This window comes from Cavia porcellus, unplaced genomic scaffold (genome assembly GCF_034190915.1).
Source record: "Cavia porcellus strain 051 isolate PalLab524CR breed Dunkin Hartley unplaced genomic scaffold, mCavPor4.1 scaffold_28, whole genome shotgun sequence".
Classification (NCBI taxonomy): domain Eukaryota; kingdom Metazoa; phylum Chordata; class Mammalia; order Rodentia; family Caviidae; genus Cavia; species Cavia porcellus.
Genome location: NW_026947511.1, coordinates 46,343,730 through 46,370,343, shown reverse-complemented (window position 1 = coordinate 46,370,343; position 26,614 = coordinate 46,343,730). Strand labels below are relative to the sequence as shown.

The window sequence follows — 26,614 nt, the reverse complement described above, 5'->3', positions numbered from 1 at the left end:
TTCCATCATTTCACCCTACACTGGTCATCCATCAGTGGAATGCGACAAAAACTCTCCTGGCTGGGGATCTGGGGAAATTAAGATTTCAGGCTTGTCCCATGTGGGGCGGGGGCGGGGGTGAGGTGGGGGGGTGTAGTTTTGAAAAAGAGATGTCACCAAATATAAGTAAACTTCTGAAATCCCTTTTAATCATGTTCCCATATCTTTTTTTTTCTTTATAAGGGTCTCATTTTTTTTGTCTTTTTTTTTTTTTTTTTTTTAAACCGGTACCAGGGATCAAACTCATGACCACGCGCTTGCAAGGCAGGCACTTATGCTGCTGAGCTAAAACCCCAGCCCCTAGACAGGGTCTCCTTACGCAGTACAGGCTGGCTTTGAGCGTACCCTATAAGGCAGGCTGGTCTTAAATTTGCAATGATCCTCCTGCCCCGATCAGTGCTGAGTGCTGGGATTATAGGAGTGTGTCACTGCACCCAGCTTTCACATCTTGTTTGAAGGAAACTTTATGGTTCTTTTACAGTAAAAAATCATCTTGTAAATTAAAAAAAAGAGAGAGAAAAAGAAAAAAATCCACAAAGACCCCCCAAAATAAGAAAATATATAGAATAATTTTGAAGTACAAATTGGAGGTACACAATGGTAGAGCCTTTGCCTAGTATACACAAAACCTGGGTTTGAACCCAAGCACTGCAAGAAATAATTAATAAAACATGGGGGGCTGTGGACTTAGCTCAGTGGCATAAGCACCTGCCTTGCAAGCAGGCAGTCGTGAATTTGATCCCTGGTACCGATAAAAAAAAAACGAAAAAGACAAAAAAAAAACATGGAGTATAAGCAGGGCATGGTGGTAATCCTAGCACTCAGAAACTGAAACAAGAGGACTAGAAGTTCAAGCCCAGCCTGGACAAGTTAGCAAGACACTATCTCAAAGTAAAAAATAAAGAGCTGGGGCTTTAACTCAGGGTGAAAGCCCTAGAGTCTATATGATATATGATATATGCAGCAATCTAGATGAACCTTGAAAATATTACACTAAGGAAGAGAAGCCAGTCATACTGGCTATATACTGCATGCCTGCATTCATATGAAATGTCCAGAAAAGCAAATTTTTAAAGAACAAAAAATAAAACAGTTGAGAGAGGTGTAGCACAGTGGTAGAGGTCATGCTTAGTGTGCAAGGTCCTGAATCAGGCCCTCAGCACAAAAACAAAAAGAAAACCTAGAATGCTAGTTGTCTGGGGTAGAGGTAAGAGTGAAGACTGACCATTCTGGCACCAAGGGGTTTATAGAATTGACAGAAATGTTCTGAAACTGTATTTTGATGATGGCTTAAGTCTGTAAGTTTACTGCAAATCACTGAACTGTATGTATGCTTAAAATAGCTGAATGCTGAAATACTGTATGTAAATCACACATCAAGTTTTATACACACACAGAAGACTGGGGGAAGGGAGAGCACTAGTGCTGGGCGTGGTACTTGGTCTTACACACGCTAGGCAGGCAGGCACTCTACCACTGAGCTATAGCCCCAGCACATGTGGTTATACTTTAAAATAAAAATTAAAAAGCTACAGTATCTAGCTTGGATTTCCTTTAAATACCTGCTATTCTAGTGGAAGAAAAGGGAGAAAAAGGCAAAATATTAGTAATTGTGAAATCTGGATGACACACAGGCAGGGCTTATTTTTAAAAATAAAATCTTTATATATTCAAACACAAAAATCTAAGAGTTCATCAACAAGGAAATACAAACTAAAATAAGCACCACTTTTCACCTATCAGATACAACCACCTGGCAAAGATAATGACCTTAACTCCCAGAAAGCAGGCTGTCTATCACCTATTAGCAACATTAATTGGTACATCCTTCACAGAGGCAATCTGGCAATGTTTATAAAGGAAGCCTCAAAAAAACTGCATACCTACAATCTGCCAATTCTACTTGTAAGAACTTCCCTGAATAATTACTATATGTTGCAACAAAAAAGAATCAGAGATGAATTGTGAGAAATAAATCAGAACGACCAATAAATGCCTAAACAAGAAGTTACATGGGATACTCAGGTCGTGATCCCCTCACATGTATCAAACTCTGAGAAGCTCAAGTCCCTTGCAGAAATGGCACAGTATTTACACATCATCTACATAAATCCTCCAATACACAAAGTCAATGCTGGATTACAGTGTATAGCATCTAGTACGGGTATGCACATACGACATAAACAGTGTTAAACTGTGATGTTTAGGGACACTGACAAGGAAACAAGTCTGCACATGTTTTTACACAGACACGGTCTTTACAGGACCAAATACACTTGTGATCTGCAGTTGGCTGAATCCTCCTCAGCTGCAGAGTCTAGATACACAGGCTGATGTATAAGAACCATGGAAAAGGGCCTACAAAGACAGCTAGAATACAGGGAAGGGGAAAGGCTGTGAAGCAGTATATATTAATATATCTTAATATATGTACACATACATGAATACGAACTGACAGCAGTAATTAGCAGCATTAAGCAGTCTTTCTAGTGGCTTTATTTTCACCCTTAGACTTCTCAAATTTGCTGGATTTCTTGGGGGAGGGTCTTTTTGAGACAAGCTCTCTCTATGCAGTTCAGACTGGCATTGAGCTCGCTTTGTATTCTGGGCTGATCTCACACTCCAAATGATCCTCCTGCCTCAGTCTCCTGAGTGCTGGGGTTATAGGTGTGAGCCACCACACCCGGCTTTGCTAGATTTTTTGATGCAGTATGATTGCTCTTAGAGCCAGGACAAAGAAAAAGGCTACACTTGACGAAAAGGCAAATCTTTTTATAGAAAATGGACAAAAGGGTAAGTTTAATGAATTCAAAAAGAAATATGATAGTCTTTTGAGTGCATGAAAGTACTCATTAGAAATGACAAGACACAGTCAGGAGAGGTGGTGCATGTCTGTAATCCCAGCACTCAGAAGACTGAAGCAGGAGAACTGCTGAGTTCAGGGCCAGCCTGGGCTACAATGTGAGTTCAACGAAAGAAACGACAAGACACAAAATCAGACCATAATTTTATTTATGGAATTTTAAAAATTCAGTTATAATAGGATGATTTAGTAAAGTATCACAGAAACAGTCATTCATTACAGTACCAGCAAAAATAAAAATGAGTCTAGTGTTTATGGAAAAGTAATTTGGCAATTAAGAGCATTAAAGCCACTTTTATCTCTAGTTGAGCAATCAAATTCTAACAAAATAAAATGCAAACAAAGATGTAACTACAACAGGAGAGGAGAGGAGAGGAGAGGTCTCACTATGTAGTTCAGATGAGCTTTGAGGTCACTCTGTAGCCTAGGTGTGAGAGGGGAGGGGAGAAGAACACAGACCTGGGGAAGTAACTCAGTGGTACAGGGTATGCATGGTATGTGCAAGGCTCTGGGTTCAATCCCCAGCATTAAAATACCACAGGACACCACTGGGCCAAGCAAGGTAAAGCATGCCTGCAATCCCAGCACTCTGGGTGGCTGAGACAGGGGGACTGCAAATTCAAGTCCCACCTGGACAATTTAGTGAGATTCCATCCCCCCCAAAAAAAGAAAAAGGAAAATGACTGTTAACACATTAAGTGAAGGGCCAGGGATTTAGCTCATTGGCACAAGCACCTGTCTGGCAAGCAGAAGGTAGCAAGTTTGATCCCTGGTACAAAAAAAAAAAAAAAAAAATTAAGTGAAGATAGATTACAATACATATACCAGGTTAAACAGTAAAATTTTGAGTGCACCCAGAACTTTAGAACGTTACTTTATTTAGAAACAGTGTCTTTTAGACAGGCTTGATGGCACATGTCTGTAACTAGGATATGGAAGGCTGAAGCAGGAAGACTGCCACTAGTATGACACCAGCTGGGGCTACACAGTGATTTTAAGGCCACTCTGGCCTACACAGTAAAACCAAACCAAACACTAAAAACAGGGTCTTTGTAGAAGCAAGCAGTTAAAATCAGGTCGTACTACATTAAACTGGCCTTAAATCCAACTGTGTTTTTTTAAGCCAAAGCTGACCTTGAACTCAGTATGTAGCCGGGCTGGTCTCAAACTCAGCCTCCCAAGTGTGGGGTTACAGGACAGGGCCACTACACCCAGGCCTGACTGGTGTTCCTAGTGGGAGGAAGAAATTCAGACACACAGGAAGAAGGCTGTGTGATCACTGAGGCAGCGTGTGGAATGATGCAGCTCCAAGTCAGGGAGGAGCCACCAACAACTAAACATAAGTGAGGAGGAACTTTACCCTCAGACCTTCAAAGGAAGCACGGCTCTGGGGACACCTTGATGTGGGACCTTTGGCCTCCAGAACTGAGGCCACACACTTCTACTGCTTAGGGCCGTGCCTGAGACTCACATGTATGGCGTCACACAGGAGCCACTCTGGTCTCAGACCCCACCCACGCAGCTTCCAGTTATTTAACCTTTCTGCGCTTTTCTGAAAAATGTGGGTGACAGCATTTCCTACACTGTTAGGTGCACTACATTATCTATTAAATTACTTGAGACTACCCAGGATATAAGGAATATCCCACTTTTGTAAAGCAAACACACATACAAACATGTAACATAGCATTACAAAGATTTGTAAAAAATCAAATCTGAGACCTATTAATATGGCTCTTTTCTTTTTGCTTATTAGTTATTTCTAATATACTCAATGAACATAAACTTTTATATCAGACTATGGAGTACAAAATAGCAAATTATTATTTTAAAATTTAAAAAAAGAGCTGGGTGTGGTGGCACATGCCTGTAATCCCAGCAGTAGAGAGGCTGAGACAGGATTGTTGTGAGTTTGAAACCAGCCTGGACTAAACAGTGAGCTCAAAGCCAGTCAGAATTACATAGTGAGATCCTGTCTCAAAAGGAAAATAAATTAAAAAGGTAGTGTTTCCCTATCAGTTTACCCAAATTCCATCTCAAGAAAACACATCTGGGGCTGGGGGTTTAGCTCAGCGGCATAAGCACCTGCCTTGAAAGCAGGCAGTAGTGAGTTCGATCCCTGGTACCGATAAAAAGGAAAAAGACAAAAAAAAAAAAAAAAAAAAGAAAACACATCTACAGGCCCGACATGGTACAAATGTCCTACGATGAATATGATCATTATGTATATCTAAAATGTACCAATAAACTTAATTATATTTTTTAAAAAAGTAAGTCTCTGGCCGGGAGTGGTGGCACACACCTATAACCTCAGCACTGGGGAGGCTGAGACAGAAGGATCATTGCAAGTTCCAGGCCAGCTATGGCCCACTGTGTTTTAAGAACATTTGCATTAGGGGCTGGAGATTTAGCTCAGCGGCCTAAGCGCCTGCCTTGCAAGCAGACAGTCGTGAGTTCGATCCCTGGTACCGATAAAAAGGGAAAAGACAAAAAAAAAAGAACATTTGCATTTGTTGCCAACACTGAAAAATCAGAACACTTCCCATAAAAATTTCTATTTCTGACTTCTTTTGGAAAAATGTAACATATTCCCCTTCTAGCATGGCAATGCCTGACCTAAGAGATCTGACAGGTTAGCTGGTCTGAAATCCCAGCAGGTAGGAGGCTGAGGCAGGCTTGCTGTGAGGCTGGCCTGGGCTACACTGTGTGTTTGAGGCCAGCCTCAACTGCGTAGTGAGAGCTTTTCGAGGAGAAAAGAAACCCAACCAGACACCATAAAAGACAAGCTTTCACGTATACTTCAGTTGTTGCCTATGTTAATGCCTGTAAGTACTGCAGTTTGTAACTATTTCTAACTATGTGAACTGAAATGCTTAGGATTTTTTTTTTTGTATCTGGGATGGAACGTATGACCTCACGCTTGCCAGGCAGATGCTTATGCTGCTGAGCTAAATCCCAGCCCCATACTTATGATTTTTTTTTTCATACTTATGATTTTTAAAGCAGTTTCCCAAATGAAAACTCATTGCCAAGGGTTGAAGAAAACTTTATACAGTGTTTAAAAATATTTTTGTTCATTTATAGCTAATAAACTGTTATATAATTTTTCTAAATAATTAATTCCTTCATAAGCTAAATTATAAAATGTTCAGTACAAGGAAACATGCTTAGAAAAATAGATAAGGCAGAGCAATTTACAGATTACAATTTATAAATTCCAGAAACATTCTTTTCCTGTCATAATACAACTACTAGCAACATGTAACTCTCACGTCCAAATTATACCTACAAATCTGAAAAGAATTAGTTTATAGGACTTGTCTCTTTTGACAGCACTCAACTTCAAATAGCTCCACAACAGGAACCTTCTCTGCCCTCTATCTTTATGTACAGCTCCAACAGATGTTTCCTCAACACCTACTATGTCTAAAGTACTACATAAAAAGCTAGCTAAGAGGCCATTTGGGGACACTCTCCTCTTAAGGGCACATTTGTAGCTGGCCAGGGTGGCAGACACTTGTAATCCCAGCGTTCTGAGAGGCTGGAGCAAGAAGATTCCAACTTCCAGTCCAGCCTGGGCAATCTAACCACGTACTGAGACTATGTGGAAATAACAAATGAAAAGGGATGGGGATATAGTTCTATGTGGAGACCTCAAGTTCAGTGTCCAGTAGTGCCCAAAAAATATCATACATGATAAATAGTATAAAAAATTTAAGAATGGAGCTCAAGAGAACAAAATTGAGAACCGTATGTCGATTTCGGAAAAACAACAGGATTTCACAAGGCAGGAAGAAGGGAAAGAAGCAGTCTAGATAAAAGAAAAGTATTTATCCCAAAGCTACTATGGATGGGCCCCAAGGACTTGATGGATTTTAAAGTGGTGCTTGTAAAATGCCAATTTGTAACCAGGCATGGTGGTACATGCTTGCAATCACAGTACTCAGGAGGCTATGGCAAGAAGAAGACTGCCCTGAGTTGAGGCCAGCCTGAGCTACATCATGAAGTGAAAGTCAGCGTGGAGGCCTGGGGTTTAGCTCAGAGGCCTAAGTGCCTGCCAGACAAGTGCAAGGCTGTGAGTTCTATTTCTGGTACAAAAAGAAATGAAAGAAAGTCAGACAGCCAGCCTAAACTATATAGGGAGACCCTGTTTCAAAAACAAACTAATCATCAATTTGTAACCAGTTACCAGGGAATGGTGGCACATGCCTGCAATTCTAGCTCTCAGGAAGCTGAGGCAGGAAGAACCCACAAGTTCAAGGCCAACCTGGACTACAGATTGAGAACTGTGTCCCACAAAAAAACAGAAAAAAAATGTAGTCAGTGCTGTAAGAAACTTTGTCTTAAGTGTTTTGAAAACTGAGTTACAAAATACTTACTGTGTTTACAAATAAACATTCAGCATGGGGGGGGGGGATCAGGGATTGAACTCACGACCTTGTGCTTGCCAGGCAGGTGCTCACGCTGCTGAGCTAAATCCTTGGCCATATTTTTTATTTTTATAAAAAATTCAAATATATGGGTCCTGAGGTCCACACCTACTAGGCATGAAGCTAACACGAGTCAGTATTAACTGTGGACTAACAATGGGAAAGCAAAAGTCCGTGTGCGAAATGGGAAGGAGTCGGGCCTGAACAGGAGTTTGATTACAGTCAACAGTCTAGGTTAGCCAGAAGCAGGCTATCCAGTGTGACCATCCCCGGGAAAGGCAGTGTTTCTAACATACACTACTGAATTAGAAATACCAAGCATTAATGGAGCAGACCTGTAATTCCAGCACTCAGGAAGCTGAGGCAGGAGGATCGCTGTGAATTTGGGGCCAGCTTGAGCTACACAGTTAGTTCAACACCAGCCTGGACTACACAGCAAAATACTATCTCAACAAACAAAACAAAATCACCATGCTTAATTCTAATCCCCCAGTCATTTCTGAAACCCTTCCTAAGAAAGCAACTTCCCCATAGCAGGCACAGTCTTTCTGAATCCTGGATTCTGTAAGTTTCAGTCCACTCTTACCCTTATTTTACTTAAGTTAATTCAAATAAATGTTTCCTCACTGTCCTGCAACACCTCCCTGATAGTTTTAGGTCTATGAGTTTCCTACTAGAAAGCAAATTTTGATAGGAACTGTCTTCTACTGTCCTATTACATGGTGAGGGTTCCTTTTCAAACACCTTTGTTTACTTCCTGGTTGACACTTTCTGCTGTCATGTGCTAGTAGTGAAAAGATGGGAAATTTCAAGCCAGCTACAGCGGTGCGCTGCAGTGCTCGGGAGGCTGGCCAGGAGGACTGGAGTTTTATGTCTACACAGTGAGATGAAGTCCAGTCTGGACTGTAAACGGAGTCGATTATCTGGATCCTACAGTGGCACTTGCCTGAGGCTCCAGAGTTCCAGTGTGAATTACAGAGTAAAACCCTTATCTCAAGAAAACAACACTTACAAGCAAACCAAAACCAAAAATAAAACATAAAACTACCTCTACCTGCCTACTCTTAAGAACGGTGATTCTTTGACCTATGATTGGAAATGCTAGCCTTGCCATACAGTAAAAAGATTTTGGGGCTGGGGATTTAGCTCAGCGGCATAAGCACCTGCCTTGCAAGCAGGCGGTCGTGAGTTCGATCTCTGGTACCGATAAAAATGAAAAAGACAAAAAAAAAAAAAAAATTGAAAAAAAGAATTTTCTGGAGGGCTGTAATACATGTACTTTTTAATGTGTTCCTTTAAAACTAAAACCAAGCCAGACATGGAGGCGCATACCTATAACCCCAACACTCAGGAGACTGAGGCAAGGGGACTGCTGGGAGTGAGGCCAGTATAAGCTACATAGTGAATTCAAGGCCAGCCTGAACCACGCAGCCAGACAGTCTCAAACAAAACAAAACAACATGACTAAAATGAATCTATCTGCTGTGTTTACTATTCTGTTATACGGAGAGTTCCAAATTGTATGTGCCATTTAAGAGATGACTAAAAGAAACAAAAATGGAAAAATATCCAAACACAAACTCTCAACCTTCTTAAAAATGGAATGGCGCACAGCTGTTGATCCCAGCGCTCACACTTGGGAAGTAGAGGCAGGAAGATCACTGCAAGTTTCAGGCCAGTCTGGGCTACACAGTGAGTTGAAGGTTGACCTAAACTATATAGAGGCCTTGTCTCCAAAAAAAAAAAAAAAAAAATTGGAGAAGCCAGGATAGCTCACACCTGTCACCCCAGCACTCCAGGCTAAAAGAGGAAATTCACCTCCTCCTTCACCACCTCCTTTGTTGCTGTTGTTTTGTTTTTTGTTGTTTTTGTTTTTGAGACAGTTTTACTACAGTCCAGGCTGTCCTTGAACTCACTATTTAGCTAAGGGGGCTTGGAACTCCTGGTGATCCTCCTGCCTCAGCCTCCTGAGTGCTGGGATTATAGGCCTGTGCCAACATGCCTAGCAACACAGTGAGCTCAAGACAAGCCTGAACTATACATGGTGAGACCATCTCAAAAAACGTTGGAGGGGGCCACTGGCAGGCACAACACTATCTCTGTCACGTAACTCATACTGTCTTTTTTTCTTTGAGACAAGGTCTTGCTGTATATAGGCCAGGCTGACCTTGAACTCACAGCAATCCTGCCTCAGCTTCCTGAGTGCCCTCTTCTTCAAACTACCATTTGGTGCATTTTATTTGTGCTTGTTGCTAGAGATTTAAGTACGTACTCTAGCAGTGTGCAATACACTCAGGTCCTCACCTGTCTAATTTTTCCCACCCTTTTTTTTTTTTGGCACCAGGAATTGAACTTTGCACTGCCAGATGGGCACTGTGCCACAGAGCTATATCCCTGACCCTCACCTGTATTTTTTTAAGAAGATCAGTACTAATATCAAGTTTAACGTACATAACAAAAGAACTTTTTCCTAGTTCACTTTCATTCACAAGTAAGCCACAGAATGGTTCTGAAACTCATTTAATAAAAGATTAAACTCAGAAATGGATTAAGAACAGGGAGAGAAGGCTCAACATGGGGCAGAAGGTACATGTCTATAATCTGAGCATTTGTGAGGTTGAGGCAGGAGAATTGCTCCAAGTTTGAGGTCAGTCTAGGCTGCACAGTGAGTCTGGGCCAGCCTGAACTACACAGCAAAATAGTCTCAAAAAAAAAAAAAGGCAAAGGAGACACCATGAGATCACATAATAAGTACTACTGATTTTGACATCTACAATCTTATTTCATATTACCCCTGTGTGGTTATATCTTTATTGACCTAGCAGGGGGCCTCTGATAACATAGAGAACATTATCAGTAAGACACGTCTACAAAAATATTTTTCCCAAGTTAAAATTTCTAGAAAATCTCTAGTTCATGTAGTGCAGGTAGTGTTTCAAAATATTCACATTACTCCCGAAACACCTGGCAACAACCTGGGAAGTTCCAGTCTCCAAAACTGCACAGCACTGGCCCAATGGTACCGCCTAGGGGAGATGCAGCCAGTGCTGGCTGTGTTAGTAATGGAAATGTATCTACAGCTACATTGAGAAATAAGTCCAAACTAAGTCCTAAGTCAGTGTGCTCTAAACATCTGCCTTGTCACAAAGGCTAAAGAATAACAATATAGGGGCTGGGGATTTAGCTCAGCGGCCTAAGTGCCTGCCATGCAAGCAGGCGGTCATGAGTTCGATCCCCGGTATGGATAAAAAGGAAAAAGACAAAAAAAAAAAAAGAATAACAATATAAACACATGAACAGACAAAAATGCGTGCAAGGGATAGAAGTGAGTTTAAAATCTTACATAACACTGAACTGTACAGTTAAATTGGCTAAAGTGGTGAATTTTTTTGTACCAGGGATCGAACTCAGGACTGCTGCCTGCTTGCATGGCAGGCGCTTATGCTGCTGAGCCAAAGTGGTGACTTTTATTTTAAAGATGGTAATTTTAGCTGGGCATGGTGGCACACTCCTGTAATCTCAATACTCTTGGGAGGCTGAGGCTGAAAGATCATTGCAAGTTTGAGACCAGCCTGGGCTACAAAGTGAACTGAAGGCCAACCTGAACTGCGTAGCAAGACCCTGTCTCAAAAAGACCAAGGGAAAAAAAAAAAAAAAGAGTTCGATCCCTGGTACAAAAAAATATATATATATACATATATATATGTATATATATGTATATATATATATGTATACACACACAAACAAACAACAACAAAATATATATACACACACACATATACAAATTATAAGGCAAGAACCATTAAATTGAACATGCTTAAATTCTAAGTAAAGCCAGGGGTGGTGGTATATACCTGTGAACCCAACATTCAGGAGGGCTGATGCAGGAAGATCACCATGAGGTGAAGGCTAGCCTACACAACATAGTAAAACCTTGTCATCAACATAAATAAATTCTAAGTAGTTGAAAACTTTTCGTGATTTGACTAAAAACTTTCTGAACTCTCAAGGAATATACTAGATGTTTTTCCCGCTTCATGGAGGACAAACAAATGAAAACATTTACATCCTGCTATGCGTGGTGGTGCACACCTCTAACTCCAGCACTCCAGAGGTTGAGGTAGGATGGTCACTCTGAGTTTGAGGCCAGGGCTACAAAATGAGCTCAAGGCCAGCCTAAACTTTACAGCAAAACCCTATCTCTAAAATAAAATTTTAAATTGCAGCAAGGAACATTTAGCTTTGACATGATTCTAACTAAAAATTAATTAAAACATTGATATATCGTGGAAATCTCTGCCCTTTGGGATACTAGAGTAGGATAGCTTTCAGGGAAGAGATAGGTACAACTTTACAGTAAATGCTAGAATAAACTTGAGAACCTTTAAAGCCCGTTTCCACTTTAGAATTCTAGGTTCTTTATTCCTATCCCAAAAATCAGCAAGACGTTCCACCTACAGAGTTACACTAGGGCTGGGGTTTTAGCTCTATGGCTTAAGTGCCTGCTTGGGTCCCTGGTACCAAAAAAAAAAAAAAAAAAAAAGTTGTTACACTAATACATATGACATTTCAGTCTGGCTTTTGGGTTGTTTTTGTTTGTTTTTTTGGTACTGGAACTCACACACCTTGTGCTTGCCAGGCAGGTGCTTCACCACTGAGCTAAACCCCCAGTCCTCAGTCTGGCTTTTGGATATTGGGGTTTTAGCCAGGGAGTTAACTCAGTAGTGTACTTGCCTGTCTGGCAAGCACAAGCTGGTGAGTTCAACCTGCAGTACCAACAAGTAAAACATTGGGTTTATTTTGCAGCACATCATTTATTCACTTAGGAAGTGAAAACTGCCAACCTTTATTAAGAGGCAGTCTACCAATATCCAGGAGTGTGGCTGAAGGTTCAGATATAAACACTACAAAAATGCTCAAATGAAAACAATAGTTGGTTCTAAATTAAACAGGGACTGACACTATAGCTCAGCTACATGGGCCTGCCTGGCAAATGCGAGTTTGATTCCTGGTTCTAAAAATAAAAAAAAAATAAATTAAACAAATAGAAATACTACACAAAAATTTTGTCAGCCTTAATTTAAAAAATGAGTATTAGCAGAATACATAGCCTACAAGGTGGAAATGCTGGATTTAGTCTGTTTTTCAATAATAACCGCTTACTTTTGAAAACTGACATAATTTTCTCATAATTTTAGATTAAGTCTTTATTTCAAAATGATTTTAACTTATTTTACTATTTTTAACAGTCATCAGACAATCCAATAATTGTTTATTATAACTCAAAGCAGGCACTTATGAAAGTCACAGGAAGGTCAATCATCTCCATTTCAAAAGGTCAACCACTACACAGCAATTTGGAGGGGTTTTTTTTTCTCAAATTCTATTAGGGCTATTTCAAGAGTTTCCAAAGTTAGACATTAAATGACACCACCCACATACATACACACACACACACACTACATAGCCCTGGCAGGCCTCTCCAGGTGATGCACCACCATGCCCAGTTTAGACTCTATTTACTTCAGTAATACACACATACTTGGTTAAGGATACATGCATGTATATACGTATGTACTCATCTAGAGTTTATTATGCTGTGTACTATATTCATTTTCTAAAAAATTCTGTCAAGACTTAAGACAATATAGGCACCATATTACAATATTGGATAACAGAGTTAACTAGTTCACCCGGAGGCCAGGCTTGATGAAGGCATTTCAAATCCCAGCTCTTTGGAGGATGAGGAAAGCAGACCCTAATTTCAAGGTCATTTGAAGCTTCACAATGAGTTCAAGGCCAACTTGGACTACAAAAACAAGACCCTATCTCAAAACAACGAAAAAAAAAAGTCAAGCCTTCCTGTTCTTAATTCAAAAGGTTTTTTTTTATAATCAAATGAAAACATCCCTTCTACAGGCAACGTCTGAGATAATGCCCTTAAAGTTAAATTATCACTTAACTGTGTGGATTCCTAGAGGGTTATAAATTTCTAAATGCATTAAAATAAGAACACAGGGGCTGGGCTTTACTTCACTGGCACAGCACTTGTCTAGCACGCCTGAGCCTCTATATGAAGTCTCAAACTCTGAAAAAAAAAAATTTACATTTTTTTAAATGATTGGTTCCTTTGCTTAGAAAGGTATCTTGTTTCATACAGTGATGTCATCATCAGTACACGTGCTGCTACTTCACTGTCTCTGAATCTAATAGTTTATTTAAAAACTCAAATACAGTCTGTAATCCTGGCCCTCAGGAGGTTGAGGGAGAAGGTTCCTGATTTTGAGAGCATGGGCTCCATTATGATTTCAAGGCCAGCCCAGATTACATAGTGAGATCATCTTAAAAACCAAACACAAAAAAAAAAGAAAAAAGAAAACAAAACAAAAGCAAACACCCACAACAGAACAAACATCTTCCAACAGAATTTTTTTGTGTGTGTGTGTCTTTTTCTTTTTTTATCGGTACCGGGGAATCGAAGTCGCGACTGCCTGCTTGCAAGGCAGGCGCTTATGCCGCTGAGCTAAATCCCCAGCCCCTTCAAACAGAATTTTTATAACCTGCTGTTGGACATGATAGAACACACGTGTAACCCCAGCTACTCACACAGGAAGATGAAAAATTTGAGGCCAGTCTGAGCAACTTAGTGAGAACCCGTCTCAAAAAAAAAATGCTTGCCTACCATGCAGGAGGCCCAGGCACAACTTCTAATACCAAAGGGAAAACAAGTGATTTTTATAGTCCAACTATATTTTAATGTCTTCTTACCTCACCTGTTCTTCACTTTTCACAACATCTAAAAACAAACAATCTCAGATGTTAAACACACATATCCCAAACATAAATTTTATTAGCTGGTTTTGTGAGCATAATTGCACTCCAGATACTGACTCTAAAAGAACTAGAAATTTATTAGAATACTGTTTAAATGATCCAATTCACAATGTAAGAAGAAATAATGATCCTCCTCTACCAAACTGGTGGCAATAATATGCCAAGTTTCCTATGCTGAACTAGGGTAAACAAGGAAAAAAGAGCTGGAATGGAAACCAGGCAGGCAAAAAAAAAAAAAAAAAGTTCTCCTCCAGATATAACTTTAAAATTTCACAAAAGTTTCTCTCAGTATTCAACCACCCCTAATCGCCCTCTAAACACTACAGCTTGGTGGCCAGAAAACTACACTAAGCTGCACTTCCCTGCCTGAGCTCATCTGGACACAAAACATTTCATTCTAAAGACAATGTCCTGCATTCAAGGGCTATCTCTAAATATCTAAAAATCCAATTTTATTCTTGCTCTAATAAATAGCTTTTTAAAAAGGTACTGCACAAGAAAAAAAGATTTTTGGCCATCATCTTGGTTCCACCACAGCTACAAGGCTCTCTTTTAAAGATGATCACGTCCTTGAGAGCTAGGTAAGGAGTGGAGGGGGGGAAACTAGGCTTACAGCCTCTTTTCTGTAACTGCTTGCGGCATTCAGTGGACTGAGAAATAAAGGAGAGCTTGGCTGTGCGAGCCATGCCAAGAGAAACAAGATTCCACATGTCAGGAGACTAAAGGCCCAACACAGAGCAAAGGGCACTCACCCCATTGCTGTTTCGCCCAAAGACAGTGTAGTTGCTTCACCTGAAAGCCTTTCAAAGGAACTCAATGGTCTCCAATCCCTCCCTCACCCAGCGTGAACTCAACCACCCCCACTCACAGAGCGGGGAAGCTTTGCTTATCACAAATACCCAGTGCTGCTTCCTAAGCCAAGAAACACTTGTCTGAGTGTGCCAAAGTCTTCGGGGCCAATTCAGTCTTCTACAACCTAACTACAAGCCAAAATTATTTGGTTCCCAGCCTCAGTTAAGCACTCCATTTCCTCAAAGATCAACCTGTTTTCTTTAAATAAGTCCTCAAAGTTCCACAGTTGAACCCTCTCTGCCCAGGGCTCTACTCCCTTCAGAAAGTTTAGTCTCCTAATCATCTCCTCTCCTCCCCCATTTTTTTCCTAACGTTTTCGCTCCAGCAGCGTCCCAGGTCTCACACGCCGCTCCTCCTTTAGTAGACCCCACTCACTGCTCCCTGGCACAACTCTTCCAAAAGTCATCGCCCTCATCGTAACCATTTGCCTTCCTCCAAAATACTGTCTCTTCTCTCTCTCTCCTCGATGGAAACACACACACACACACACACACACGCACACACAAGAGCTAATTCCCAAGTCTCTCCCGTGCCCCGCGGTTTGTCCATGACAACAATCAACCCCGAGAGTTTCGCCCCAATCTTGTCACTCTCCAAGCCCCAACCACACATTCCAAATCCCCAGAGCCCGTGCTTTTTACCTCCAGGCAACACCACATGCTTCTTCTCCCAAGTCTACTAGTTATGCCTCGAAGCCCAGGCCTCCTGCCCTCGGCCCGCGCTTCTCGGGCCCTAATTCCCCACAGACTCGCGAACTACCCCCCCTCCCGTGCAGCCGTGCGGTGCCCGTGGCGCCCAACTCTCCTCCAGCCCGCTCATTCCCCTAATTTCACCGCGGGGCCCCCTAGTCCGCCCGCCCGCCCGCCGCCGGCTCGGTGTCCCCTCCCTTCTCTTCCCCGGGGCCCCGAGGCCGCGGCGCGGTGGGGCCGCTCACCAGTTGGTCATGTCCAGGAAGAAGGCGCAGCCGGCCGGGTTGAGCTGGAAGCCAAGCAGCCGCTGGAACTCTGAGATGAGCACGTCCTTGTCGGTGGTGCCCAGACAGCTGAACTTTTGCATCAGCTCCGGGTCCAGGTCCATATCCATGCCCTCCATGGCGGGGCCCGGACACGAGCTTTTCCACCTCCTCACAACCGAGCCACACCGCCGCGCCACCGGGCTCGGGGACCCGCTGCTAAGCGGCACCGCGACCCCGCTCCTCTGGAGGTAGGCCCCTGGCCTCTCACCGCCTCATAGGGGTAAACTCACTCAGCCACTCACTCACTCTCGCGCTCCCCCCCCTCCCACCCCCCCCAGCGCTGCGGCCGCCGCCTCCTCCGCCGCCGCCTCTAGCTCTTCATCCGCCTCCGCCTCCTCCCGCGCCGCGCCCACTGCGCACGCGTCGTCGCCCTAAGCCCCGCCCCTTCCTCTCTCAAAGGCCCGCCCCTCAGTGGCGTCATAACCCCGTGACGTCTCCCGCGTGACCTCACCGTGGTGGAGCGAGGGGACGGGAAGCGGGAAGAAGGAAAGGGCGGACCTAGCGGTGGGGCGAAGGAGGAGGCGGCCCTTGGTCGGGTCCTCTCCCCGCCTCGGCCCCACCCACAAGGGAGGAGTAAGAGCCTGGTGTTGGGATGTCTACACGTGAATCTTTGCCTGGGACACCTCCACCATTTTGCAAGTGAGAAAGTAGAATCCAGGCAAGGGCGGAGACATGGCAAAGTGAAGTAGCAGAATGCGCACAAGACCCAGCGCTCCCAGTCATAGGTGTCTGCCCTCCCGCCCTAGAGGGACTTGTTTGCACTCGCTTTCACGGAGGGATGCTGCTGGCAAGCCCCCGACCTCCTTTGTGAAGATTATTTACGATTTTTCAGTGCAGTTCATGTATGCAACAGTAAGTCTTTAGAAAATAAAGGAGGCCTCAGTACAGTCATAGGGTCAGAGGAACAAAGCCGGGCGTGGCGGCTCATACTTGTAATCCCAGCACTAAGGCTGAGGCAGGAGAATCATTTGCGGTAGGAAACCACCCTGAGGTACAAAGTAAGCTCAAGGCCAATCTGAGCTACATAGTGAGACCTTGTCTCAAAAAGGAAAAAAAAAAAAAAAAAAATCACAGGAACAACGCCCACTCCATCAAGACTAACATTCTCAAGATACAAGTTAGGTCATGAGACTTTGGCAAATTTGTCTATAAAATCCAAGGCAAAGTATTGCTGTATACCATGTGGTGCACATATCTGGTTAAGGTTCCATTTCAAGATCAAATAATAAAAAAATCAATAAAGAATCCTCGAGACTTGTTTACCCTTTCTGTCAGTGAGTGTTTTCTAAACATCACTTGTTGCCTCATACTGCTAGCTGGGGTTTGAGGAGGAAGATGAGGAAGAAATGCCTCCCTTCAAGTAGCTCTGTCTAGGTTAGGATATGAGAAGTGTGAGTCAGAGTTTACATGCCTCTTCCAAAAATACAGCGCAGCAAAACTAGAACCCAGCTTTCTGATTCCTGATGAAGTGTGTTTCCCGTACCAGTTTCAACAGAATAAATCGAGAGAGGTGACTGGTAATGTGGGGTGCCAGGATGTTTTAAAAACAGAAAACATCTTACCTCCTCTGTCCCACTATCAAATAAAAATTAGTAAAATAGATTTTTAAAACATAGATTGTTGGGGCTGGGGATTTAGCTCAGCGGCATAAGCACTTGCCTTACAAGCAGGCGGTATAATCCCAAATTCGATCCCCGGTACCCATTAAAAAAAAAAAAAAACAGATTGTTAGGGACCAGGTACATAGCTCAGTGGTACAAGAACTGCCTGGCAAGCACAAGGTCATGAGTTTGACCACAGTACAAAACACACACACACACACACACACACACACACACACACACATAAACTCTGTTGTTGGGCCAAGGATATACTCAGTTGCACAAGTGCCTGCCTGACAAAAGCAAGATCCTGAGTTCGATTCTTGGTACGAAAAACAAAAGGTGAGCTCAAGGCCAGCCTGCACTACATAGCAAGACCTTGTCTCAAAAAGACAAAAAAAAAAAAAAAAAAAAAAAAAAAAAATTCCTAGATACTGGGTTCACACATGTTTGGGGTTCAAATTCTCTTTCTACCAATTAGTAATAATAATAGGGGCTGCTCAGTTAGGATTTTTCAGAGGTTTAAATGAGGTAACAGTATAAACTCAGTATGAATGATAACTAGTATTATAGCAATGAACTTGAGATACCTGTGAATTAGATGACGATGATACGAGGAGGCAGGAATTGCTTGTTAACCTATTCTCTTCTATTTCCCTTCCTGTATTCCTCTATTAAAATAAAAATGCAGCTGAAAAAGGTGGCACATGCTTGTAATCCCAACACTTAAGTGGTTGAGGCAGGATGATCTCCATGAATTCAAGGCCAGCCTGAGCTACAAAGCAAGACCCTGTCTCAAAAAAAAAAGGTAAGCTATGAAAAATGTGTTGTTTCTGTTTCTTATTTGTTCTGTCTCCATATCCTTGTATGAAACACCTTTAATAGCATATGATAATAAATAAGATTTATAAATTCATACTATGTAGTAGTTTTTTGTTTGTTTTGTTTTTTGTGAGACAGGGTCTAGCTATACAGTTCAGGCTGACCTTGATCTTACTATGTAACCCAGCCAGGCCTCCAACTCATGACAATCCTCCTGCCTCAGCCTCCCTAGTGCTTGAATCATAGGTATGTGCCGCCACACCTGGCTAATACTATACAGTAGTTAAAAACATTTTATGAGAATCTATTTTTGACCTTCTAAAACCTGTGTGGAAGTTTGAATCATTGCCATGAGCTAATTTTTTTTTTTTTTGTATCAGGGATCCAGCTAATGACCTTATGCTTACTAAGCAAGTGCTTGAACCACTGAACTCAATCCCCAGCCCCATTTTTGTGTAGTCACAATGTAGGTATATTTCACTAATATTAAGAAAAATTCAGCTTCCCTCAATGTGAGCACAGACTTATGGATGGTGGAATGGAAACAAAAAAAAAAAAATCTCAGCATTAAAATTTAAAAGAAGCTGGTTGTGTTTACACACACCTGTAGTCCCAGCATTTGAGAGGCCAAGGTAGGAGGATCATTATGAGTTCTAGATCAGCCTGGGCTATAAAGTTAGCTCAAGGCCAATCTGAACTGTGTAGTGAGACTCTATCTCAAAAAGACAAAAAATAAATAAATAAATTTTTAAAAAATAGAGTTGAAAAGAGCCAGGGATTTAGCTTAGTGGCATAAGTGCCTGCCTGACAAGTGCAAGGTGATAAATTGGATGCCCAGTACCAAAAAAAGTAAATAAATGAATTAAGTTGATAAGAACTAAACTATAGAGTCCAACCTCCTCATTTCATAGAGAAAATAAATTGAAACCCAGAGAGGAAATTGGCCTAAGAGCATACAGCTAATATGGGATTTCTAAATTCCCAGCCTAGTACTCCATCCACTGTATCATGCTACATTTACTTTATACAGTGAGTTCAGTTTGAACCTTACATATAAAACTACCAGAAATATTTGACCCAATAACTAACTTGATATTAAATCACAAACTTCCTAGGAGATGGTTTAACTTGCAGCATCCACAGATTAAAGTTGTGCTGACCCACAATCAAAAAGAAGATGTTAATTGGAAGCTGGTGACTGCGTTTTGGAAGACTGATTCTAAGGAGGCTGAAAATTCTTGACAGATCCATGCTGTACAAGATCTTAGCTCACACCTACAGTGCATAATGCAAAGAAATTCCTGCAAAGAGACCCCCCAGGGGTCAGCACTTTAGTGTATTGAGGGAACAGTCTTAGAGGAGTAGGGTCATCCTCAAGGGAATTCTGAAACCTCTGTGTGGAAATGTATGATCCTCACGGACTGGAGGTGCTACACCAGTACTTGGAACAGCTGGCACCATGAAGAACTGTCCCTCTCCGCCTTAGTCTGTTTGGGCTGCTATAAGAAAATACCACATAGATGTTCACTTTCTATGTAAAAAACAAACAAACAAACAAAAAACAATAAATAAGAAAATACCACAGCAAAAAAAAAAAAAAAGAAAGAAAAGAAAAGAAAACACCACAGCACATCAAAATCAAGGGAAGAACCCTTCCTCCAAGTAGGACATCCATAGAAAAATGGGATTGTAAGGATTATTAACATAACTATGGTTCCATCCTAATGACTCTGTAACTTCTTCAGAGGGGTTTTTATTTTGCTTTGAAGCCAGCCTGAATATCTGGTTGAGGGGCAAAGAGACAAATTGCTGGATACCATCCTAGGTAGGAAAGCACAGAACTTGCTCCAAGAGGGCTTTCTAGAAGCTGGGTATGGTGGTGCCTGACTATAATCCCAGCGCCATGGGAGGTAGACGGGAGTGGGGGTGGGGGGTCGGGGGGTCAATTTCTAGCCTTTTCTTTTGCTGTCTTTTTTGAGGCAGAATTTCACTAGATGGTTCAGGCAGGCCTTGAACTCACTTTACAGTCCAGGCTGGCCTTGACCTAGTGGAGATTCTCCTACCTCATTCTCCCAAATGCTGGGATTGCAAGCATGTGCCACCAAGGCCCCCTGGCAATTTCTAGCCTTTTAATGAGACCCTCCTTGACTCTAAATAAATAAATAAATGCTGCTAGGTGTGTAACAGGGATTTGGAATCTAGGCCCACAGATGCTCAATAGATAACTAAAAGCAAAATAAAGCTTTTTAAAAAAAATTGTAGGATTTGGGATTTAGCTCAATGGTTTGTCTGCCTGGCAAGTGTAAAATATTGCATTTGACCCCTAGTACCAAAAAAAAAAAAAATGTAGTTAGGCTTCTGTAACCCTTAATCTGAGGCAAAAGGATCAAACCAAACTTAAAGGCTGATCCTGTCTCAAAAAAAAATTGTTTTTTAAAAACTTTAGTACACATTTGTAGTATTAGGGCCTATGTTCATCACGAGGAATTGGTACATGTATACAACACATCTTAAGTCTTTTTCTTTCCCTTTCCCGAAATAGAGCTTGAAGTTTCTGCCTTCGTTTTATATGTCACCTTGTTAACTTAAAGCCTTGAATCAGAGGCCTGCTCAGCTCTGCACAAAGGTGTTAATCACTGAAGGAGCATCTGTGTTACGAGGCTTAGCAGCCCAAAGTTTACCTCACCCACCTACTTTTCAAGACTGAGGGCACCAAGATAAAGTAGCTATAGTGATGTTCAGGATGCCTCATTGCCAGCTTTTCTAACATCTGGGTCTAGAGCCCCGGGGCCAATGCCTACAACTCTCAAGTCCTTGTCCCAACCTGCAGCCACCTCAGATTCCAAGAAAACTAAGCTTATCTCCAGAGCAGGAGCAATGACCTCGTGATGGGAAGGGAGGCTGCCCCCACCCCCAGCAAGAGCCAGCATTTCCTCATGGGAACCACATTAGCCCCCAAGCCATGATGATGACAGCTGTCCAGGACCTCACAGAACCTGTCCTGAGATACTGATCAAAGAGCTGACTTGACCAGGATCAGCCCACACTGTCAGCTCTGCAGCCCTCCAGCTACGCCAACCCCACCCCTTGCATTTGCTTTCCTTTTCTGTAGAACCCCAAAGCTCCTGTCAGCCCCTTGAAGATAGATCTCCAATGTCCTGTGCTTCCCAGCCTCACCCTGCTGATTAAAATTCCTTTCCCATCCTTTAACACTGTTTATTACCTCGACAGTGTCTGAGCCTAGCCTTTTGGGATCCCTGAGTACCAGCTCAGAGCTGCATCAGGACCCAAGCCTGCAGCCCCTGCAGCGGCCATTACTAAGACTACGCTGCAGACAAGCCAGTTTCTTTCTCGATAATGTCCTCTCTCATGTTAGAAATTGAAACTGATCCTAGATCCCCAGACCAGGTCAGTCTCAGGAGTCTTTTTGGGTGAGTCTTTCTATGTCAATGGTGGTGAACCTATGCCACACATGCCACAACAGGCATTTGTATCATTGAAAGCTCTGTTACTGTGCTTTTATTTTAGTGTATGAGTTGTTTTTATTTTTTTAATTAAGACCTCAGTGTTGAGGTTTAATTGCAGTGCTGGCGCTTTGTGACAGTAAGTGGGTTCTGAGTTGCAGTTTGGGCACTCAGTTCCTAAAAGGTTCTCTGTCATTACCCAGCCTGGTCTTGCACTTGTGATCCTCTTCCCTCAACCTCCAGAGTGCTGGGATTACAGCCATGAGCCACCACATCTGGCAGGCTCAAAATCCTTAAAACAGTTAGTTCATTCTTGGATTCTGAAGTTGAGGGGCTACGGAGGAAGGTGATTTATCCTATAAGGCAGACTCTAGTGCCTCCAGATCTCCACGACTTTGGACCCAGAATGGCCAAGGCCAGCCTACTATACCACAGTAAAACTGATGTGGAGAAGACAGATCCAGATGCATTCTGCAGACATGGTGACTTGGCATTGTCATGGGTGATGGGGTCATTGGATGAGTTTAAGGTTTCTGTGTGTGATGAACAAAGAATTTGATGTGGCACAAGACAGTCAGCTAAGGCTCACATCAGCAGCGTCTCAGTTACTTTCTGAAAGGTTTGGCCCAGACAGGACACTGTAGCCAGGAAAGCCACAACCAGAAGCAGGAAGCCCCATCTTGCCCTGCCCCTAGGAAGTTACCTGTGACGCCATCTTCCCGCCCCTGGGAATTTACATATGGCGCCAAACCTAGGACCAATGGGCTACCTGTGTATCCCTAATGCCCGCCTTAGGTTCCACCCCAAACCGAGGTTATTTACAGGCCCCCACGCCGCGTGTCCGCCGGAGAGATCGCCGGACGCCAGCGGTGGGGTTGCCGGTCATCTCTCTCCGTGTTCTCAGAATAAAGGCCGCTTTTTATTTTATATTTCTCATCTTTTGTTAATATTTTTCATCTTTTGGAAATAACTCTATCATTTGGTGCCGTGACTCTATCGGCAGGCAACTGACTGTTGGGCCACATACCCAAAGTCTTCTAGCCGATAACCAGATAACATCCTGGATTAATCCCGAGCTTTTTCCTCTCCCGAGACGTTCCTGTCGCCAGCCGCCTGCACTCCGCATCGGCCAGACTGATTTCAGGTGAGCACTCCCCGGGGAACTTTTCGCACTGGGCAGCCCCAGTGGAATGTTCTCCCCGTCTGCGTGGGTCTGTGCATTTTCACGTCCTTAGGACCGCCCAGGGCAGGGTTCTTTCTGGGCAAACCTGCGCCCACAAAATCTCTCACGTTCTTTGGGTTCGGATAGCCCAAAGCAGAGATTTTTGGGACCGCCCACACTGAAAGACCCTCACTTCCCTTAAAGCCTTGCGCTTTCACGGGCAAAACTGTTACTGATCCCACGTAGACTCCATTCGTAAATCTCAGTGACAACTGGAGTTTACGGTTTGGAACCGTTCCGCCGCGTGGTACCACAAATAAGTGACGACTTTTTTCTGGACCTCCGGTTTTTTTCTTGCCTGAATCAGTCATGGGGAACGTATTTTCTAACTCCCAAAAGACGCCTTTAAAATGCCTAATTTCCAATTTACGTACTCTAAAACTTAAAGGTACCATAAAAACTAAACAACTAACTTTTTACTGCCAGGAGGTCTGGCCAACCTACCCGCTTATCGGCAAGCCTTGGCCTCGGCAAGGAACATTTGACCCCTGCATTCTCAGGAACTTGTATGATTTTTGTCAAGCTGGCAACAAGTTATTAGAACTCCCTTATGTCCAAGCCTTTCTTATTCTGAGAACACGCCCATCTCTCATTAAGTCTTGTGCTCCCGCTGAGATACTTTTAGCTAACTCTACCGCGCCGCAAACTTTTCCGTCCTGCCCTCCAGTGTTTTTCCGGCCGCCGCCTGCCTACCACCAAACTCGTTCCCTGCTGTTTTCTCCCGCCGGACCACTCTCTCCTCCCCCTATGCCTGATTCTCTCAGCAGCTCTAATCCCTCTCCGTTGCAGATACCTCCCGCTGTGCGATCCTCTCCCTCTCTGCCTTCCGGGACCCATAACTCTCCCAGCGGCTCTGATCCCTCTGTTAGTGCTTCCTCACAGTCTCCGACTTCTCCTGAGAATTCTGTATCCCCTACAGCATTCTCACCACCCGCCCACCATACTAGGTCTCGGTCACTGTGTCCTTCCAGCAGGTCGCGTGATTGTTCCAGCTTACGCGGGGAACAGTCGCCATGTTGCAACCCTCTGCCACATGGCATGGCGCAGCCATGTTTCAGGCCACGTGACAGGGCGCCGCCATGTTCCCAGGCGCCGCCATGTTTTGGGTCACATGACAGGGCGCCGCCATGTTTACAGGGCCCTCACTGTCAACAGGCGTCTCCTTGTGGCTCCTCTTGTGAACTACAACAGCCGCCCTGTTGCAGTGCACATGACGCTTCATTGTGCTGCCGACAGCAGTCCTCTAGCTGCAAGGCACACAGTGAGATGCCATCTGCTCGTGTTTCCCAGGGTGACCGGCAGCAGCTCTGTAGCCGCTCTACAGATGATTGCTCACACGCGCCTATCGGAAGGATGGCTGCTCAAAAGCCCTCTGCTCCAGAACCTCCTCAGGCTCTGCTACCGCTTCAGGAACAAGTTGGCCCCAAGGAACTTGTTAACATCCATGTGCCTTTTTCCCTTTCTGATCTATCTCAGATTACCCTTAAATTAGGTAGCCTCTCTGTTGACCCACAGAATTATATCAGGCAATTTAAATTTATTACTAATTGTTATGATTTACATTTTAAGGACGTTTATAATGACTCTGGGCCTATAGCTGTGCCAGAGCAGGACAAGCATACTAACTATAACAAATTTTTAAAACAGGTCCAGGAAGCTAATCAAAACCCAGCTGTGTTCCTAAATTGGCTTTCTAATCCTCGAGCCCTGCAAGCAGTTCCAGCTTTGTGCACTGTGTCGGGCCGCCTCCCAGCCCCTCCCCCATGCGCCGTCCCAGCCCCTCCCTCCCCCATGCGCCCTCCTCGTCACCGCTGCCACCTTACACGTTTCCGGGGGCAGTCCGAGCCCGCCCCTGCGCGCTACATCCCAGCGCTTGCCCCACCCACTGGGCGTGCTCTGCCGGAGCGCCGCGAAACAGCAGCTCAGCGGCTCTGCTCAGGCGTGCTTTTTTTTTACAATTTGGTTCCGCTCAACAGATGCTTTTTTATTACAATTCTCAAACCATTTAATCAAGGTTATTGGCCACCTGATAATTTTACCAGCCTTGTTTATCAATCAAAGCCTTCACCAATCTCCTGTTTAACAACTAAGGTTATAAATTCCTTTTTGCTGGGAACCACTAGCTCTATTTCAAGACAAGGGTTTTCTTCAAAGTTTTATTTTATTTGTCTTGGTTCATACTACTGCAAATAACAACTTTAAAAGTAAATGTGTTCAGAATTTGACAGTATTAGATCAGTTTTGATTGATTTATTCATAAGATTGCTAAACCTTTACTGCAAAATGTTTCCATTAAAGCCTTGTTTGGTAGACTAAAGCTTTGTTAATTCTACGTGTCACCCTAAAAAAAAAAGCGATATGCCATCCAGATAAAGCCTGCTCTCTAATCTAAAATGCCAATATTAAATTTCTACATACTTACTTAATTCTACTATAGTCCAAATCCCAAACAAAAAGGCAAAACTTGACCTTCAAACCTTATAGAGATCTTAATAATAGAGATCTTAATATGGTTTTTTATATTTTTAACACTTGTGACACTTGGAGTTCTGAGACAGGTAAACCTACACAAGGTGGAGCTGCCTGCCCCCTCCATGGACCATGCTCAAATGCAGCAGAAGATACTGGACAAGAAAATGCCCCATCCTGGCATTCTTTGAGACCTTACTCCAGGGCTACTGGACTGTCCTAGCCACCAGAGAGTGGGTAAGCCATCCTAAGTTCTAGCCCTCATAGGAAATGTCGACACTGCCAGATTCGTCACCGACAGAAAATAGCTGCTGGAGGCTGAGGGGGTTCAGGGCAACAACAGCCCCCTTTAAGGTGTCCGTCTCAGATTCCAAGTTGCACTAAAGTCTCAGGTAAGACATTCTCTATATTTGTGGACATAGAGGCCATATATACAGAGGTCTTCCTGAGTATTCAGGCTGCTATATTAAGTCCTCAATCTCTGGGGGTATTGATGGTCAACCTATGCCATTTACAAACAGGGCCTATTTTGTGCAGGTCCCAGTCTTCTCACTTGGTTTATACTTTTTCAGGATACATAAAAGCCTTTCTCATACTTGCTAAAGTTCTGTTACAGCAAATCATTCCAAGGACTACAACCAGGTTACAGTGACCCATGCCTAAATCAAAGTTGCTAGACTGCCATCCTGGTTTCACATCACTCAAGCCCTAAATCTGATCATTCTGAGTGGTCATCTCATCTTCTGTCGCCTACCCGTCTCCGTCTCACAAAGGCCGCGCAGCCACAGTTAACAGGCTAAGTCATGTTTTGTTATCCACTTTGGTTCCTAGTTTCTTACATTCTATTAATGGTCATTTTTACAGCAGAACTCTTTAGCAGTATTGCCTACAGACTCCAACATCATGCATACCAGAGACAAGCCTCACCAACCTACTGTCTTAACTTTTATGCTTTCAGATGGGGGAGTAATCACCTCTCATAACTCCACTCCTCCTAACCCCA

At 43.2% G+C, this 26,614-nt stretch overlaps 1 protein-coding gene across 3 annotated transcripts in view; it reads right to left on the bottom strand.

The window, feature by feature from the left end:
* The window catches only part of Ilrun (inflammation and lipid regulator with UBA-like and NBR1-like domains), an 82,540-nt gene extending 66,232 nt beyond the window's left edge, over nucleotides 1-16,308 (bottom strand). For 2 of the 3 annotated variants that reach the window (XM_063239029.1, XM_063239030.1), the window contains exon 1: nucleotides 15,953-16,305. In XM_063239029.1, the coding sequence (XP_063095099.1) occupies nucleotides 15,953-16,110 (158 nt within the window). In that variant the 5' untranslated portion in view covers nucleotides 16,111-16,305. Of the gene's footprint in view, nucleotides 1-15,952 lie in introns of all 3 variants that reach the window. The other variant, XM_063239031.1, reaches the window with a different exon arrangement.
* Between the last annotated feature and the right edge of the window lie 10,306 nt (nucleotides 16,309-26,614).